General features: G+C 41.2%; 1 protein-coding gene across 4 annotated transcripts in view; it reads left to right on the forward strand.

The window, feature by feature from the left end:
* erich2 (glutamate-rich 2) overlaps positions 1–19893 on the forward strand; it is a 251326-nt gene that overhangs the window by 81158 nt on the left and 150275 nt on the right. For all 4 annotated transcript variants that reach the window (XM_043693703.1, XM_043693704.1, XM_043693705.1 and 1 more), the window contains 2 exons: positions 11355–11441; positions 18299–18418. In XM_043693703.1, the coding sequence (XP_043549638.1) occupies positions 11355–11441; positions 18299–18418 (207 nt within the window). The remainder of the gene's footprint in view (positions 1–11354; positions 11442–18298; positions 18419–19893) is intronic.

Below are 19893 nucleotides of genomic sequence, written 5' to 3' on the forward strand. Positions count from 1 at the left end.
ATCCAGGAGGAAACAGCATTAAGAGAGATTTCAGAGAAAGTAGCAGCTAGGAATCCTTTACTGAAGCTTTTAAACCTTCTGGGACCCAAACAGCTTCTGACTGCTGCAGCTTAAAAAAACTGGAAAACCTGATCTGAGAGAAGTGGCCACTTCATTTACATTGTTACAACTGTTTCTAAAAAAACCCAGAAGGTCTCATACATGGTTGAATTAGGCAGTCTCCATCAGTCACTTCAGTATCTCTATCTTTACGACCTCTCTTCAAGGAAACCCTGGACAAAATAGCCTTTTTAAAGTATCAGCATTGTCACAGTGGATGATGATTCTCTTTGGGACACTTTATTTGACACAGGATGTCGCAAAGAAAGAAATTGACCTTGCCATTATGAAAGAAGTGTTGGGAAGAAAATAAAACCCATTGACACATGTTGCAAATTGCCAGATTGTCTTTGAAGAGAATTACTTGCCCCAAGAAATTATTAGATGTTCATAAAGAATGACATTTTATGAGAATATGGAAAATTAATTTACTATTGGACATTTTTTCTCGAAAGAACGAAGGGAGAAACTGGAAGTTTAGTTGTATTGCAATGCAACATATAGAAAATGAAAAAAATTCTTTTCATTGTTTCTGTTTAAGGATTGTTTGTCTATTTAAAAATATGTTTAGAAAAGCTACTTGGAGAACAAGTGAATCTTTTGATACAGCAAGTATTTAAGGTTAGAAGCAAAAATGGTGATGGCTGTTAAATCATGGAAAGGGGTCCTTGTAGTGCAGTAGTGCTGTTCCTACTTGTGGACCAAAAGGCCCGGGTTAAAGTCCCACCTGCTCCAATGATGTGTTTAAACAGGGTTGATTAAAATTACCAATGTCTAGGTATTCTATTGTTAAGTTAATTAGTGATGCAGATAATTTGGTGGTGGTTTAATTTAAAGAAAAACCCTGGATATTCTGACCCTGATGGGCAGTACTTGTATAATTGGTGAAACCAGCAGCTCCAAATCATGGTGAAACCTGGGATTTGATGGCAGGGGCCAATTAAAAAAAAATGTCTAGATACGTCCCACAAAGTCTTCAGAGAGAGATAGGCACTGTGGGTTCTGGACTTCATTACCTCCTGTCCAAGCTCTGTTTGAATTCAGTTCCTTCCCTTTTTTTCTGCCCTTTTATCTTTAGACCATAAGATGTAGGAGCAGAATTCCAAAAGCTTTATCAGGTATGGCTTCCCTTTGACAAAGCTGCGCTGTCCCTATTTTACTATGCACTTCCAAGTACTCCACAATCTTATCCTTAATAATTGACTCTAAAATCTTACAAATGACCAAGATCAGACTACTTGGCCTATAATTTCCTGTCTTTTGCCTTCCTTCTTAAACAAGGGTGTTACATTAGGATTTTTCAGTCCTCTGGGACTCTCCCACTGCAGTGATTCCTGAAAGATCACCACCAATGCCTCGAAAATCCCCTCTGCTATCTCCTTCAGAACTCTGGGATGTAGTCCTTCTGCACTAAGTGATTTATTCACCTTCAGAGCTTTTAGCTTTCCTTGCACCTTCTTTGTGATGATCACTATACTCACCTCTACCCCTGACTCTATTGAAGTTTTGGTATCCTGCTGATGTCTTCCACTTTGAAAACTGATGCAAAGTGCCTATTTTGTTCCTCCACCATTTCTTTCTTCCCCATGACTACTCCTCTGGCTTTGTTTTCCAGTGGTGCAATGTCTTTCATACCTTTTAGATACCTAAAAGCACTCTTGCAGTCTTCTTTTATATGACTAGCTAACTTACTCATCTTTTATCTTTCTTCCTCTTTTATGGCATTTTTAGATGTTCTCTGCTGGTTTCTAAAGACTTTCCACTCCTCTGGCTTCCCACTAATCTCACCACGTTGTATGTTTTTACTTGTGTTTTATGCTGACCCTGAGTTCCCTTGTCAGCCATGGTTGCCTCATCGTTCTCTGAGTAAGCCTCTTCTTCCTTGGCATGAATTTCTGTATGTCTCCCAAATTGCCCCCAGAAACCCGTCATTGCTGCTCCACCATCTTCCCTGCTCGGCTCCCCTTCCATTCAACTCTGGCCAACGCTTCCTTTATATTTTTGAGGTTACTTTTACTCTATTGTACTATTACATCTGACTCAAGCTTCTTCCTCTCAAACTCCAGGGTGAATTCTGTCATGTTATGGTCGCTGTCCCCTTGGGGTTCCTTCATCTTGAGGTTCCTAATCAAGTCTACCTCACTGCACATCATCAAACCTAGAATTCCCTTTTCCCAAATGGGTTGTACCACAAGCTGCTCCAAAAACCTCACATCGACTTTCCATGAATTCCTTTTCTTGAGATCTGTCACCAACCTGATTTTCCCAGTCCTCCTGCATATATTTTTCTATTCATTCATGGATTGAGGATGTTACTAGCAAAGCCACCATTTATTGCCCATCCCTAATTACCCAGAGGGCATTTAAATATCAGCCACATTGTTGTAGACATTGACTTCTCCACCTCCTGATGCTGCATGGTTTGCTGTATTCTTCCAGCCCCCTGCCTATCTACTTTAGATTCCAGTATCTTCAGTTTTTTTTGTCTCAGACCAGGTAAGGATGGCAATTTCATTCCCTAAAGGACAAGAGTGAACCAGATTTTTTTTCCCAATAATTAATTCCAGATTTTTAATTAATTCAGATTTCACGATATGTCATGGTGGGATTCAGACCTGGGTCCTCAGAACATTACCTGCGTGTTTAGATTAACAGTCCTGTGATAATACAACTGGGCCATTGCTTCACCACATTGAGTCCCTCAAGATTATTGTAATAGTGTCTTTGTTACATACCTCTTTTATCTCCTGATTTATTTTCTTCCCCACATCTTGACTGCACTAGGAAGCCTGTACACAAAGGGTCCTTACTCCTTTGCAGTTCCTCAACTCTACCCATATAGATTCTACATATTATGACTCTACATCACTTCTTGCTATCTATTTAATTTCATTTCTTACTAACAAGGCAACCCAGCCCTGTCTGCCCATTTACCTGTCGTTTTGATAGGATGAGTATCCTTGGGTATTTACTTCTCAGCTCTGATTCCCTTGTAGCCATGTTTCTGTGATAACCACACCATCATGCCAATTTCAATCTGTGCTACAAGTTCCATTTACCTTGTTTTGTACACTGTGCACATTTAAGTAGAACACCCTCAGTCCTGCGTTGGCTACCTGATTCCGGATCCTTTCCATACTTTCTATCCTATTATTTGTTCTGGAAACTTTAATAATCCCTGCTGAGCCCTTCCCGCCTTCAACATTTTCTTTAATTTTCAGATGGAATGTCTGAACAGCTCCATTCTTCCTCAGTATTGGTGCCAATGTCCCATGAATTTGAACCAGTTTCTTGCTCAGCAATCTTTGAGCCACACATTAATCTCTTTAATCTTGTTGACCCTGTGTCAATTTGTTCATGGCTCAGGTAGTTACCCAAAGATAATGACCTTTTTGGTTCTGCTTTCTAATTTAATCCTTAGCTGCTTATATTCCTTCAGCAGAATCTATTACCTCTTCCTATCTGTGTCATTGATACGTAGATAGACCATGACAACATGATCTTTTCCCCCCCAACTCCGAGTTCCTCTGCAGCCCAGATGACATAACCTGAATCCAGGCACCAGGCAGGCAACGCAGCCTTCAGAACTCTTGATCCTAGCCACAGAGAATATGTCTATTTCCCTGACTATACTGTCCCCAATAACAACTACATTTCTCTTTTCTCTCCCCTCTTGAATGGCTCCCTGTGCCACAATGTTGGAGTCAGTTTATTCATCCTCCCTACAGTGCCCACTCTCATCCATACAGGGAGCAAGAATCTCAAACCTGTTAGACAGTCTCAAGGGGTGAGGCTCCTTTAGCTGTACTCCCTGAAATCCTTCGACTTGCCTTGTCATTGTTTTTACCTCGTTGATTTTAGATTTCGCTGCTCCTTGGATGCTGCCTGAACTGCTGTGCTCTTCCAGCACCACTAATCCAGAATCTGGTTTCCAGCATCTGCAGTCATTGTTTTTACCACCTTGGTGTAGTCACACCCTCCTGTCCCTGACCACTGACTAAATTTGAGGTAGTTTATATTAAGGGGTGTGATTGCCTCCTAAAACACAGCGTCCAGGTAACTTTCCGCACTGTAGCAGCACGGTAGCTCAGTGGTTAGCACCACTGCCTTATAGCGACAGCAACCTGGGTTCTATTCCTGCTTCAAGCGACTATTTGTGTGAAGTTTCCACATTCTCCCTGTGTCTGTGTGGGTTTCCTCCAGGTGCTTCGGTTTCCTCTCACAATCCAAAGATGCGCAGGTTAGGTGAATTGGCCATGCTAAATTGCATTAGTATGGGGTAAATATAGGGGAGGGGCATGTGTCTGGGTGGGTTACTGTTCGGAAGGTCAGTGTCGACTTGTTAGGCCAAGTGACCTGTTACCGCACTGTAGGTAATCTTACCCCCTGCCTGATATATCGCAGTGTTTGAAGTTCAGACTGCAGCTCATCAACTTGAGCCAGGGTTCCTCAGGCACCAACACTTGCTATGTTTATGGTTGCTAAAAAACACAATGGTGGCCACAAATTCCCACCTCATTCAGTTACAATACATCATCTGGCCTGACATCACTATTTTAATAGCTTGTTTCTTTATTTAATTTTTAAAAAAATTGCACCAGTCTTTTAATTTGCATTCTGTAATTATTTTCCCTATTTACTTTCAATCTGAAAGTAACCTGTATTAGACAGTCAAATTAGTAGCTGTCACCAACCAATGAACTTCTGGTTTACCTGCAAAGTCACTATTTTGTGCTGGGCCCCCGATACTGGGCTTCAAGTTATCCTATGAAAAACATTCTTAAAAATAAAGCACCTCTTCGCCTCTGCACCAAATACCCATGTTGCTTCCAATTCTCTGAACTATTTACTCATTCGGGCTGTGTCTCATTCCGGATTTGATCTCTTCTTCCCGATCATTTGCTTTCAACAGTTTCTTTCTTAAATGGAGCTGAGGTGAGCTCAGCTGACTCACACTAGTTAAATTTCAATGATAATAAACATTTACTAAGGCCCTATCCAGACGTAAGGTGATTGATAACTGTCCCTCAGTCAGCTACATTATCAATCTTTTCACCAGACCACTGAAGTTTAATCTTTTAAAATGGAGAAAGAAAAGAAAGATTTACCAATTCTATTCCAAATTCCCCAAACTATATACTCACTTGGACTATGTCTCACTATGATGAGATCTCTCCTTTCTGATCTCTTGTTTTCTTATTGTTGCACTGTCCCTGCTTGTTAATTGTTTGTATAATTGATTGAGTAATTTGGTGATGAGTTATTTGAAAAATAGTGTCGAGATACATAAAGGGGAAACAGTGAGGACTGAGAAGGGAACTATTAAACTAGAACAATCAACAAAATCACTGCATAAAGAAAGTCTATGGATAGGATCATCCTATGCCTTGAATGACCTGGGCATTGGCAAGAAATTGGGAAAATTGAATGAGATGACCACCAGGAGTTAACATATAAAGCAAAATATCCCATTTTCCAACCAAGTATTGAACAGCCAAGCAAAATTTGTGCTAATGAGTGGCAAGAGGCCTATTTGCATGATTACTAAACATTACCATGTTATGAGGAGAAAGTGAGGACTGCAAATGCTGGAGATCAGGGTCGAGAGTGGGGTGCTGGAAGAGCACAGCAGATCAGGCAGTATCTGAGGAGCAGGAGAATCGATGTTTTGGGCAAGAGCCCTTCATCAGGAATTACCTAATCATCAGGAATTACATGTTATTATCAAATCTTACCTCATTAACATACAGTTTCCCATTCAAACTGTTTAAAAAAGGAGGTAGACAAAAAGCAGGTAACTATAGGTTCCATAGCTTAACTTCTGTAGTGGGAGAAATGCTTGAACCTACCATCAAGGAAGAAATCGTGAGGCATCTGGATAGTAATTCTGACATTGGTCAGATGCAGCATGGGTTCATGAAAGGTAGATCATGTTTAACTAATTTACTGGAATTATTTGAGGACATTATGAGCATAGTGGACAATGGGGAACCAGTGCACATGGTGTATCATTTTCCAGAAGATATTCGACAAGGTGCTGCACAAAATGTTGCTGCATATGATAACCATAGAATTCCTACAGTGTGGAAACAGGCCAGTTGGCTTAATGGGTCCATACTGACCCTCCAAAAAGCATCCCAACCAGACCCACTCCCCCCACTATCTCTGTAACCTACATTTTCCTCTGGCTAACCCATCTAAGCCTGCACATCCCTGAACACTCTGGACAATTTAGCATGGCCAATCCACCTAACTTGCACATGTTTGGACTGTGAGAGGAAACCGAAGCACCTGGCAGAAACTCACGCAAACATGGGGAAAACCTGCAAACTCCGCACAAACAGTTGCTCGAGGGAGGAATCAAAGCTGGGTTGCTGGCTCTATTAGGCAGCAGTGCTAACCACTGAGTCACTATGCCACCCCAAAGATGTGTGGTGTTACAGGAATTAGCAGGGATGAAAGATTGGTTAACTAACAGAAAGCAAAGAGTGAGGAGAAATGGGTGTTTTTTTGGTGGCAATTAGTGGCTGGTGGTGTGCCTCAGGAATCAGTGTTGGAATGCAATTGTTTACAATTTATATAAATGATTTGGAGTTAGGGACCAATTGTAGAGTGTCAGAGTTTGCAGATGACATAAGATGAGTGGTAGAGCAAAGTGTGAAGAAGACTCTGAAAATCTGCAGAGGGGTATAGATCAGTTAAGTGAGTGGGCAAGGGTCTGGCAGATGAAGTACAATGTTGGTAAATGTGAGGTCATCCATTTTTGTAGGAATAATAACAAATGAGCTTTTATTTAAATGGTGAAAAATTGTAGCTTGATGTCCCCGTGCATGAATCATAAAATATTGGTTTGCAGGTGCAGCAGAAAAGAAGGCAAATGGAATATTGTCCTTCATTGCTAGAGGGATGGAGTTTAAAACTAGGGAGGTTATGCTGCAGCTGTATAGGATGCTGGTGAAGTACTGTGTATAGTTTTGGTCTCCTTACTTGAGAAAGGATGTACCGGTACTGGAGGAGGTAAAGAAGATGTTCACTAGATTGATTATGGGGTTGAGACGGTTGGCTTATGGGGAGGTATTGAGTAGCCTGGGATTGTACTCATTGGACTTTAGAAGAATGAGAGGCGATCTTATAAAAATAAATACAATTATGAAGGGAATACATAAGATAGAATCAGGGAGGCTGTTTCCACCGATGGATGAAACTAGAACTAGGGGGCATAGCCTCAAAATAAGGGGGAGCAGATTTAAGACTAAATTGAGAAGGAACTTCTTCACCCAAAGGTTGTGAATCTGTGGAATTCCCTGCCCATTGAAACAGTTGAGGCTACCTCTTTGAATGTTTTCAAGGCAAAGATTGATAGCTTTTTGAACAGTAAAGGAATTAAAGGTTAGGGTGAGCAGATGGGTAAGTGGAGCTGAGTCCACAAAAAGATCAACCATAATCTTGTTGAATGGCAGAGCTGGTTCGAGGGGCCAGATGGTCTTCTCCTACTCTATTTCTTATGTTCTTATGTTCTTCCACCCCTGGATTGAAACTAGATGGCAACAATTTCTGACATGAAAGTCCGAGGGAACTTAATTCTTCATCTTCGAGATTGTCATCTTGGACACCAGGTACTAACATCTCATGGCACACTCCATATGTAGCATGCACAAGCAGCCCTACTACGGAGGTCGGCATTGGACTCATATCAGCAACATTGCAACCTCATGGCACATGTCCAAACCACTTGCAAGGGGATTCTGCAAATCTAATACACTGGCATCTTTCATTGTAATGCTGCTGCCAGAATACATTGCATGCAGGGACAAACACCCAAATCATGGATTCTAATAGGGGGTGCATCTGAGAGCTTTTTGCTTGTTCTCATCGTGATCATTCATTTTATATCTTTTCAGTGCTCACAGCAACTTTGTCTGATCTTACCTAGCCTTTTTGAACTTTGTCTTTCAGAGTTTAAAGGCTCATAGTATTTCTGTATTGCCTTACCTTTTAGCACAGACATAAAGCTTGTCATGTTGTCAGCAATCATCAGTCAAGGAGGTGGATATGTTGCTATATAGCACCGTGCTATGCCAGTCTCACATAGATCATATGGCAGCAATGTACACAGCAAACAAATTGCATGTGCTTCAACCAAATGTCCACGGCTCAATGTCCAAGTGAGGTGAAGTCAAGGAGGCTGCCATTAACCAAGGGGTCCCAGTACAATAATAGGATCTCTGCTTGGAGCAAACACTGTCAGATTTCTGTATCACTACAGTACAGGGATTGGATCAGTTTCCATTTACTTTGTATACTTTTTCTTATTGCTTTTTGAAATTGAGATAATGCTCAAGTCATTGGTATAGATTGATCTCTGCTTTTGGAACATTGTTCATAAGACATCATCTGCTATTTCTACTATTTCAAACCACAACAATTGTAAATAGGAATTGATATCAGAATTGTAGATTAATGTAGTATTCTGCAAATTGATAATGGGCAGTTTTACAACTAACATCGGTTTGGCTGTCAACATCAGTTGAGGCAGGTGCCATTACCATCGATTCCTGTGTGTATAGAAGGGGCAGAAACCATATCAAAACATATAGGGATAGATTCTCTTGCATCCCTATTCACTCCCTCAGCACTAGCAAGAGATGTCACAAAACTTTGTTGAAGCAGTCATATTTGCCGCACACTCCAGAGTGTAAAAGACAGAAGATATTTATGAAGCCACTGCATATTGAGTTGTTAAGTGTCTTTCACGCCTATAGCAGAGCTATGCATAGTGCAGCGAAACCAACAGCACCTTGCATTGTTTGCTGGATCCAGCATTATTTACTTAGGAACAGGAGTAAATCATTCAGTCCATCGAGTCTGCCTGGAATTCCAGATCTGACTGGTCATCTCTTCATTGTCACTTTCCTGCAAAATCTCCATGTCGCTGAATGTCATTAATCTCCAGAAACCTATCGACTTCTACCTTGAATTTACTGCCTAATTAAGCTTCCATAGCTGTCTGGGGTGAAAAATTCCAAAAATTTTTCCTCATTTCAGTCTTAAATGTCCCTTCTGTGATTTTCATGCTAGTTCTAGAATCATCAGCTAGGGGGATCAGCAGAAAGTGAGAAAGTGAGAGCTGCAGCTGCTTGAGAGTCAGAGTTGAAAAGTGCGGCACTGGAAAAGCACAGCATCTGAGGAGCAGGACAGTCGCCATTTTGGGCATAAGCCCTTTATCAGGAATGTGGGGGGAGAAGAGGGCTGAGAAATAAATAGGAGGGTGGGGGTGGAGATGGGGGAAAGATAGCTGGGAAGGCAATAGGTAGATGCTGATGCAGGGTGAATTTGATAGGTCGGTAGGAAGGATGAAACGGTTAGGAGGAAAGGAAGCTGGACACGTGGGACAGGTCAAGAGGGAAGTTCCAAGTTGGAGGGTTACATCTGGGATGAGGTGGGGGAGGGGAGATTTAGGGGGAATCCTATCTATGTGCACCCTGTCATCCCTGTAAGAATTTAATAAGTTTCAATGAGATCAGCTCTCATTCTTCGAAATTCTAGAGAATATGGATCCTGTCGCCTCAATGTCTCTGCATAAGATAATCCTACCATGCTAGTGATTAATAGGATGAACTGACTGTGTTGCATATATATCCGTGCTTAAATATGGAGATCAAAACTGGATATAGTACTTCAGATGAGGTGTCACCTAGACTCTGTACATCAGCAACAAGACAGCTGTACTCTCTACTCAAATCCCCATCTAATGAATTTAGCGATTTGTGGAAGCCTAGATCCATTTGGACAGCTGCATTTCCCAACCTCTCACTATCGAAAGATGTGCAGGTCAGGTGAATTGGCCAGACTAAATTGACCATAGTAGGCAGAAGTGGAGATTAGATTCAAGATTAAGAGTGGTGCTGGTAAAGCACAGCAGGTCAGGCAGCATCCAAGGAGCAGGAAAATCGACGTTCCGGGCAAAAGCCCTTCATTATTCCTGACCACTCTAATCTTGACTCTAAATTGCCCATAGTGTTAGGTGTATTAATCAGAGGGAAATGGGTCCGGAAGGATTGCTCTATGGAGGGTCGGTGTGGACTTGTTGAGCCAATTGGCCACAATGTAGGGAATCTAATCTAATCTAATTTAGGATATACCCTGCCTCTGTCTTTTTTCTACAAAAGAGAATAATTTCACATTTGTTTGGAACATGTTCTGTCTGCCGTGCTATAGGACATTCACTTAATCTGTCCAAGTCTTCTTGAAGCCTTCTTGGATCCTTCTCCAACTACATTTCCACCTAGTTTGAATGTTTTTGGACTGCCTGTAATTCCAATGTGCTACATTGTTTTTAGCTAATGGAAAAAGCAAGGAGCAAAATCAGCTGTTCATGTTCACATGCCATCTGGACATGCAGCTATAGAACCTTCAATATCACTGTGCCAATACTGTGGAATTACATGTCCTGCAGCGATTCAAGAACATGACTCATCACCGTCTTCTCAGGGGCAATTAGTGAAGGCCAATTATTGTTGACTTTGTCAGCAATGCTCATATCCATTAGCAAATTATAAAAAGATACTTCACAATTAGGTTATAAATGAAAAAGGATTTGCACTTATATAGTAGTTAAGCACCCAATGAAGTTTAGAATGAGCCTCTGACTACCTGCATTTAATTTGAAATATTGAAATGACATTTGCAGAGCTCCTAATGCTGCTGAACCACCAGTCCCCTACTCCTGCCAGTTAGTCCCCATGTTATTTTGTGTTATAGTACTTGTGTGAGAAGGGTTACACCCGAAATGTTAACTTCTCCACCTCGTGATGCTGCCTGGCTTGCTGTGTTCTTCCAGCCTCCTGCCTGTCTACCTGTGAAGCACCTGAATGTGTTTTCCAAGTTGTTGTATAAACATGAGTTGTTTTAAAAAATTACTTTTTCACAGTTCAGTCATAATAATGTTTCTAAGACATCTTTGCACAAAGCTTTTTTTAAAGCAGTGTGACAAAATACTTCATGTTTTCAATAATTATAAAGAATTTTGTTACAAAGTTGTGTTCTAGTCTAATTTCACAGTTGAACTTCCTTCACAATATCTCATTGCTTCCATTTACACCACAATGGTATTTCCTATGCAGCTCATTTAGAAAAGAGAAAGACTAATTAGAAATCCAGGTTCAGCAAGGTGGTGAGTTGGAGGAAGGCAAAATAAATGCAGCAAAGGTATTTGCTATTTATTTTTACTGATTTAAACTTTATTTTATTTTCAGAATACACTCCATCATCAAATAGTGGACTGAAGAAATTAGCAAAACCGGAGTCAAAAGGATCTACTGAGAAACAGCATAATATGGATAGTAAGAAAGAGCATGTCTTAATACTCAATATCATGTTCAATAATTTTAGAACCTGAATACCTTCTTCCATGTGCTTTACTCATGTCCACACCCTCGCCTTGTCATGACATGGGCTGCTTTCAACCAAACCCATTTACACCTACTTATGGTCCCATTATCAGCTTGCCTATCTCCTGAGGGTACTGCCATCTGTCCCTTTATGTTCCTAACAGTCGTTTTCTCTCTCTCTCTGGGCTCCATGTCTGTCTATCTCCACACTTCTTACACACACACACACACTTTTCCGAACTACTGTCAGTACTGAGGAGGGTCACTGGGCTTTAAACATTAATTTTGTTTTCTCTCCACAGATGCTTCCAGACCTGCTGAATTTCTCCAATGATTTCTGTTTTTGTTTAAGAAACAGCATGTTTAATTCAAAATGAATAGTATATTTGCAGTGAGTTACATCATGCATAGGTACATTTTATGTCAGCCAATCGATGTATGAGTGGAGTATGTAAAATAAAGGAGGAGACAGGTAAAGTGTTAGGTATTTGACCTACCCGAAGCCTGGTGTGGCCCTTACATGGATAATTAGCTGCCAGTTAAGGGCCTCATTCTGCCTCTGCTGTAAGGTTTTCTAATGGTGAAAGGAAGGTGACCACCTCGGCAAATTTCAAAGCACAGACCACTGATGAGCAGGAAGTGTTTACCTCCTTTAGGGTGGGTCCCTGACCTGAATGGGCACAGATCACCACTGAAGGTGGTTTCCACCCCTTTTGCCTCTCTGCACTCTCTGTAACACTACACCCTACCCTCAACCTCCACTCGTTCAACTCTCACGAGGGTCTCCCAGGAACACCGACTTGAAATTCCAGCAGTGACCACTGTTGCTTTCTGATCAAATTGGACGCCATGTCTCTAGACTGGGATTTCCTGTTGCAAGTCAGAAGTTCCATTCTGATCCAATTGGAGCACCCCCATTCCTACAGCTCACATCGCTGTATGGTAGTTAGATTTCCTGCCAATGGTGTGCTAGCTAACATCCAGCTCAAGGATGGTGGAAGTGGGATGTAGTAATCTGGCCCCTATAAAATCCACCGCATAATATTTTTTGTCACTTGCTAATTCTTAGTTTTACCAGTTCACTTGCTATACTGAATGCTGGACAGTGTTTTATAAATGTATTTATTCTGCCATTCACTTTTTATTATTGGAAAAATGAATTTGAGTAATTACAAACTTTTCAGATGATTTGAAATATTAATTGAAATAGAAAAAATATAATCTACTATTGTTCCTAACTCTTAAAATGTACTTTTTTCATTGTTTTATTCGTGTTTTGACTAATAATGCCAGTTCTTCTGTTCCCAATAATGATGTGGCTTCCTGGCAATCTCTACGAGGATTGCAGATTCCAAGTTGTAGGGTCATACAGTCATGCCACATGATTTTAGTTTACTAAAGTCTTGTTGGGTAACATATTCTCTGTATCGAGTCATATAGCATGGAAATATGCTCTTCTGCCCAACTCGTCCATGTCAACATGTTTCCTAAACCTAACTACTCCTATTTGTCTGTGTTTTGCCCTTAACCCTGTAAACCTTTCCTATTCTTGTACCTGTCCGAATGTCTTTTAAATGTTGTAATTGTACTTGCCTCTGCCACTTCCTCTGGCAGCTTGTTCCATTTACGCACCACCCTCTGTGTGAAGAAGTTGCCCCTCAGGTTCCTTTTAAATCTTTCCACTTGCACGTAAAACTATGCTGTCTAGCTGTGGACTCCCCTACCCTGAGGAAAAGACATTTGCTACTCACCTTATTTCTCCCCCTCAAAATTTTATAATGATTTTAAAAGTAATGTTTTTCAAGTTGACACTTGCTGCCAGGTTTTGGACATTTATTCATGACTTTTACTCTTTCACCCAATCACTTTCCTCACATCTTGATCCCAAAAATGCTCTTTCTCTTAACTTTAGGTCCACTGTGATTCTTAGTTACCCCAATGTTTTCAGTGCATTTTCTTAAATTTTTTATAACTGGCTTTTGCCAACCTCAGTTCAAGAATTTATAACTAGATTTTTGATCTTGAAACTCATCTCAGCAGAAAAGTATGAAATAACCAGAGTTTGGGCATTCATGTTTGTTAACTAAGTACAAGGTTTGAATGATTGGCAGTGTATTAGACCAACTACATTAACAGCTACATTTTGCCAGCTGGTGTTCCTCAGCTGGTCAGAGTTCATTTGTGTTAACAATTGAAAAACTGTTGATGCTTTACAAAATACTGAGATGCCACGCTGATCCTTGTCATGACCAAAAGGCATGACTCCAGTGTGGCCAGTGAACTGTCGATTAATATAGCTCATTTAACCCTTTTGAATTTGTATAGTTCAAGTTTAAGTAGACCCATAGTCAAGCTTTTGGCTTAAATAGGTTAAAGGATTTTTTAATACATTCATTCACTGATGAGAGCCTCGTTGGCTGGGCTGGCATTTATTGCCCATCCCTTATTTGCCTTGGGAGAGTCATTATGAGCTGCATTGAATTACAGCAATCTGTGGAGTATAGTTATAGTTATGGTGCTGTAGGAAGAGTGTTCCAGGACGTTTACCCATTAACAGTGAAACAGTAGTCACAGATTTGGAAGTTCCTGTTACTTGGTGAGTTGCTGCCGTACATTTTGAGGGTGGCATATGCTCCTGCCACAATGAGGAGTGGAATTTTTGGGTGGTTAATGGGCTGTCAGTCAAGCTTCTGGAGTATATTTGGAACTGTACTTTTTCTATCACAATCCTGATTTGTGCCTAGTAAATTGGTAGACAGGCTTTATGAAATCAGGAAGGGGGTTAGTCACCACAGAACTCTCAGCCACTGACCTGTTCTTGTAGCTCGAGCGTTTATAAGACTGTTCTAGTTCAGTTTCAATAGACTGTCCTAATCTCTAGGATGTTGATAATGGGAGGATTGGGGGGGTGGGGGTGGGGGTGCGGTGGGGTGCACAGGAGAGGGAGGAGTGGTTCAGTGATGCTGATACCATTGAATTTCAAGTGGAGACAGTTAATTTTTCTCATGCTGGATATAATCATTGCTTGGCACTTGTGTGGCACTTACATTACTTGTCACTTACATTGTATGGCTGTTGACCAGGTCTTGTTGCATATGGATATGGGCTGCTTCACTGTCTAAGAAGTCATGAATGGTACTGAACATTGTTCAATCATCAGAAAACTTCTTACATCTTCACTTGTGACAGAGTGAAGGCCAATAATGAAGCAACTGAAAATGGTTGGGTGTAGGACTGTATCCTGAGTAACTCCTGTCCAGGGGCTGAGATGAATGAACTCCACCACAAGAACATCTTCCTTTATGCGAAGTTTAATTCTAACGCACTGAGAGCTTTCCCCTTCTTGTACAGATTGTAGTTAAATAAAATTCTGCTGTTGTTGATGGCTTACATTGTCTCATGATTTCTCAGTTTTGAATTGTTTTGAATTGTTAGATCTGTTCAAAATCTATACGATATGTGTGCTAGTTATTTGCACACAACACAGTGTGAACAATATCAATGTGAATACGAGATTTTGCCTCCATAAGGACTTTGCAATGATCATTCCTTTCATTACTGTAATGAATGACGAATAGGTCAGATAAATTTTTTCCTTGTGTGATCCCTCACCATTTGCTGTTGACCCAGCCGAACAGCTATTTCCTTTAGGATTCAGCCGGCTCAGTCAGTAGTGATGGCTACCAAGCTATGATCAGTGATGCATATTAAGTATATAGTATATTCGTTATCCTTGGCACTTCAATACTACATCCAGTTGATGTTCAACATGGAGGAGTATTGAGCTATCAACTGAACAGACGGTAGAATGGTAGCTGGGAAACAGCAGGCAGTTTCCTTGGCAATGTTTGACCTGACATCTGGTTACTGAAGAAGGGTTACTGGACCTGAAATGTCAACTCTTCTTTCTGTCCACACATGCTGCCAGCTGAGTTTCTCCTGCAATTTCTGTTTAATTTCTGATTTCTTCAGAGATAAATGGACAAAATTGATAACAAACAATTACAAATGTCAAGATTATCAATAGTACAGATAGGAAAAAGAAAATTAATAAGAAGAATGCCACAACAAGTCTCTGTGGTATTCTGTTGATGCTGTTACTTGAATTCCTTGTTGCCGAAGTAAAGAGGTTAACACTTGAAGTCAGATCTATTAATGACCCGGCTGCAACAGGATCAGAGCTTGGAATGAAGTATCCGAGGTTACCCATCCAATTAAAAGGATAGGCAGATGGGCAGGGGAACGGGGTTGTCTTCTTGGCAAGAAATGAAATTAAATTGAAAGAAAGAAGCAATTATAAGGTCAGTAGGTATAGAATCTGTGTGGACATGAGGACTGCAGATTCTGGAAAGTCAGAGTTGAAATGTGTGGTGCTGAAAAAGCGCAGCAGGTCAGGCAGCATCCAAGGAACAGGAGAGTCAACGTTTCAGACGTAAGCCCTTCATCAAGATTATGGAGGGGGAAAAGGGCGGAGAGATAAATAGGAGGGTGTGGGGTGGGCTGAGGGAAAGTAGCTGGGAAGGCAATAGGTAGATGCAGGTAGAGGGTAATTCTGATAGATTAGATTAGAGTGGTGCTGGAAAAGCACAGCAGGTCAGGCAGCATCCGAAGAGCAGGAAAATTCCTGATGAAGCTCCTCGGATGCTGCTTGACCTGCATTATTTTCCGGCACGACTCTAACCTAGACTCTGATTTCCAGCATCTGCAGTCATCACTTTTGCCTGGGTAATTGTGATAGATTGATGGGGAAGATGGAGTGGATAGGTGGGAAGGAAGATGGACAGGTCAAGAGGGTGGTGCCGAGTTGGAGGGTTGGATCTGGGATGAGGTGGTGGAGGGAATATTTGGAAATCCGTGAATTTGATGTTGATGCTGTGTGGTTGAAGGATCCCAAGGCAAAAGATGAGGCGTTCTTCAGTGGCTTGGATTTGGTGGTGGAGGAGGCCCAGGACCTGTATGTCCTTGGGGAAAAGTGGCATGTGGAGTTGAAATGGTCGGCCACAGGATGGTGGGGTTGTTTGGTTCTTGTGTCCCAGAGATGTTCCCTGAAACTCTCTGTGAGTTGGCATCCTGTCTCCCTAATGTAAAGGAGAACACATCGAGAGCAATGGACACAGTAGATGAGGTGGGTGGATGTGCAGGAATATTTCTGCTGGATGTGAAAAGATCCTTTGGGGCCTTGGATGGAGGTGAGGGGGGAGGTGTGGGCGCAGGTTTTAGACCTCTTACAGCGGCAAGGGAAGGCGGCGGGTGTGGAGGATGGATTGGTGGGCAGCATGGATCTAACAAGGAAGTCGTGGAGGGAGTGGTCTCTACAGAACGCAGATAGGGATGGGAAGGGAAATATATCTCTGGTGGTGGGGTCTGATTGTGGAAATGGTGGAGGATAATGCGCTATATCCTGAGATTAGTGGGGTGGAAGGTGAGGACCGGGGGCGTTCTATCCTTGTTGCGGTTGGGTCTGCTCCCAGGAAAAGCTATGCCACTCTAGGACATCTCAGATGGCCTATTTCAAGGACTGCAGTTTCCTCTCCCACATGATCAACAATGCCCTCCAGCACAACTCCTCCACTTTCCACACCTCCACCCTTGAACCTTACCCCTCTAGTCCCAACAGGGATAGAACACCCCCCCCCACCCCGGTCCCGACCTTCCACCCCACTAATTTCTAGATACATTGCATTATCCTCCACCATTTCCACCGCCTACAACCAGACCCCACCACCAGAGAGTTACGGGAAGAATTCAGGAGAATGGGATTGTGAAGTATATTAATCATAATTGAATAATGAACCAAGTGGCCTAATTCTGATCCTATATCTTATGGTCTTATAGACATAATCACAACAACCTGTTTTGAACTTCAAGAGATTTGGAGAAGTTTTCCTTGGCTTAGAGATAAGTAAATGCCTATGGAGGGAGAATTTTACAATATTACACTGTCTCAGTGTAATATTTTTATGTCAAGATTGATCCTGGGTATTATGTGTTCTTGTTTAAGTTATTATGGTTGCAATTCTTACATATGCATTTTTGTTTGCCTCCTCAGAGTACATATCAGGTAATCAATCAGCTGTAGTGAAAAGTCCTGCAAAAGATTTTCTGCACCTACAGAATTATGATCAATTAAGAGAAATGTTGCTCTTTTTTGAGTTTTGTCATGTGATGTTTAATGATTTAACACCACATGCAAAAGAAATAATTTCCAGCAGAGTAATGCATCCTCATTATTACATTAATGTATCAGTCCAGATCGTGAGTACATGTATCGTTACAGACTGTCAAATAAAATTAAGAACATATATCAAGACATTATTTTATTTACATTGCAAATTGAAAATGCATTGAAAAGTTATTTTAACTCATGCTCAACAGCAGTATTAATTCTTTGGTCTGGCTCTTGTGGTGCAGTAGTAGTGCCCCTACCTCTGGGCCAGAAGGTCTGGGTTCATGTCCCACCTGACCCAGCCATGTCATAATGAATCCGAACAGGTTGATTAAAAAAACTTTGGAAACATTCATAAAATTAAAATATATATAAAATCAATACTTTTACAATTATCTCAAAAATGTTAACATTTTTGTTATATCCTTCTCCAGGTGCATCTCGTTTGCCCCAATAACATGATTAGTTTATAATGCATCATAACAATATTTTGCTTTATGTACAATTTGAGTTACAGGAGGGCAAATAAGAAATTAATATTTAAACAGTATGTTTAGAGTAAAACACATTCAATCATCAACACAGCAAAACACTACTTGAATTAAAAAATTTTGTTCACAGGTATGTTTCATTTTTCTTTCAGAACAGATTGCATCACCAAATAATGAACTGAAGAGGTTTACCAAACCGGAGTCAAAAAAGTCTTCTGAGAAACAGCAGAAAGTGGATGTTAAGGAACAGTATATTGTATCCAAAATGAGTGGTAATTATTATTAGCAGCAGATTACTGCACCGCATTTTTTTTTACCTATCACAACTTATTTCATTCATCACTTTGATATACTGAACATTTAGCAGTGTTCTAAAGAAGTATGAAGGATAACAATTATGTTTACCTTTTTTGAGGCAGTGCCATGAAACTAAGTTTGACATTTCTCAGTCCTAAAGTTGTCGGTCCTATGATGACTAAATGGGCCGATACTGGATCCCCACACACTGTCACAGACAGGCAGGGGCAGGTGGTCTTTGAAGAACCATGGGATGGATGGGATGCTTAGGTTTTGCATGTTCCTTCTACTACATGCATTAGCCTCCATTCAGCCAATCAGAGACAATCGAGATGATTAGCATCTTCATGGATGTTTCTTTTCCTTTGTGTGCGATCTTGGGCAAAAGATCCCTAATTGTTGGTGGGAATGTTGCATTTTTTCAGGGAGACATGGAGAATGGCCATGATGCTTTTTCTCTGTCCTCCTGATAACCACTTAACTCAGAATAGGGAACTTGTTTTGAAATTTTTGTCAGGTAAGCAAACAGGGTGGCATGGTGGCTCAGTGGTTAGCACTGCTGCCTCACAGCACCAGGGACCCGGGTTCGGTTCCCACCTCGGGTGGCTATATGGAGTTTGCACATTTTTCCCGTGTCTGCCTCCGGGTTTCCTCTGGGTGCTCCAGTTTCCTCCCACAATCCAAAGATGTGCTGGTTAGGTGAATTGGCCATGCTAAATTGCCCATAGTGTCAGATGCATTAGTCAGGGGTAAATATAGGGTAGGAAAATGGGTCTGGGTGGGATGTTGTTCGGAGGGTCGATGTGTGGACTTGTTGGGCCAAAGGCCCTGTTTCCATACTGTAGGGAATCTAATCTAAAAACAAAATACTCTGGATGCTGGAAATCTGAGATGAGTACAGGAAATGCTGGAGAAATTCAGCTGGTCTGGAGGCATCTGTTAAGAGGTCTGAAGAAGAGTCTTATTGGACTGAAAACATTAACTTTGTTTCTTTATCCACAGATGCTGCTAGACCTAAATTTCTCCAGCATTTTCTGTGCTTAATATAAATGATATTGTCTGCCCAATGTAGCTGATTGATTAAAGCCAATGTCTCAGCACTGGGGATATTGACTTGAGTGAGGACATTGATATTCAAGTACCTCTCCTGCGGATGGATTAATACATTTTAGCAGAGATATTGTTGGTGAAATTTCTGTGGCAATTTGATATGTCTACTGTATACTCTCCATGTTACCCTCTCCAGGGAAAGTAATCATGATTCGGAGATGCCGGTGTTGGACTGGGGTGTACAAAGTTAAAAATCACACAACACCAGGTTATAGTCCAACAGCTTTAATTGGAAACACACTAGCTTTCGGGGCGACGCTCCTTCATCAGGTGATTGTGGAAGGCTCGATCGTAACACAGAATTTATAGCAAAAATTTGCAGTGTGATGTAACTGAAATT

The sequence above is a fragment of the Chiloscyllium plagiosum genome, chromosome 7 (genome assembly GCF_004010195.1).
Source record: "Chiloscyllium plagiosum isolate BGI_BamShark_2017 chromosome 7, ASM401019v2, whole genome shotgun sequence".
NCBI lineage: Eukaryota > Metazoa > Chordata > Chondrichthyes > Orectolobiformes > Hemiscylliidae > Chiloscyllium > Chiloscyllium plagiosum.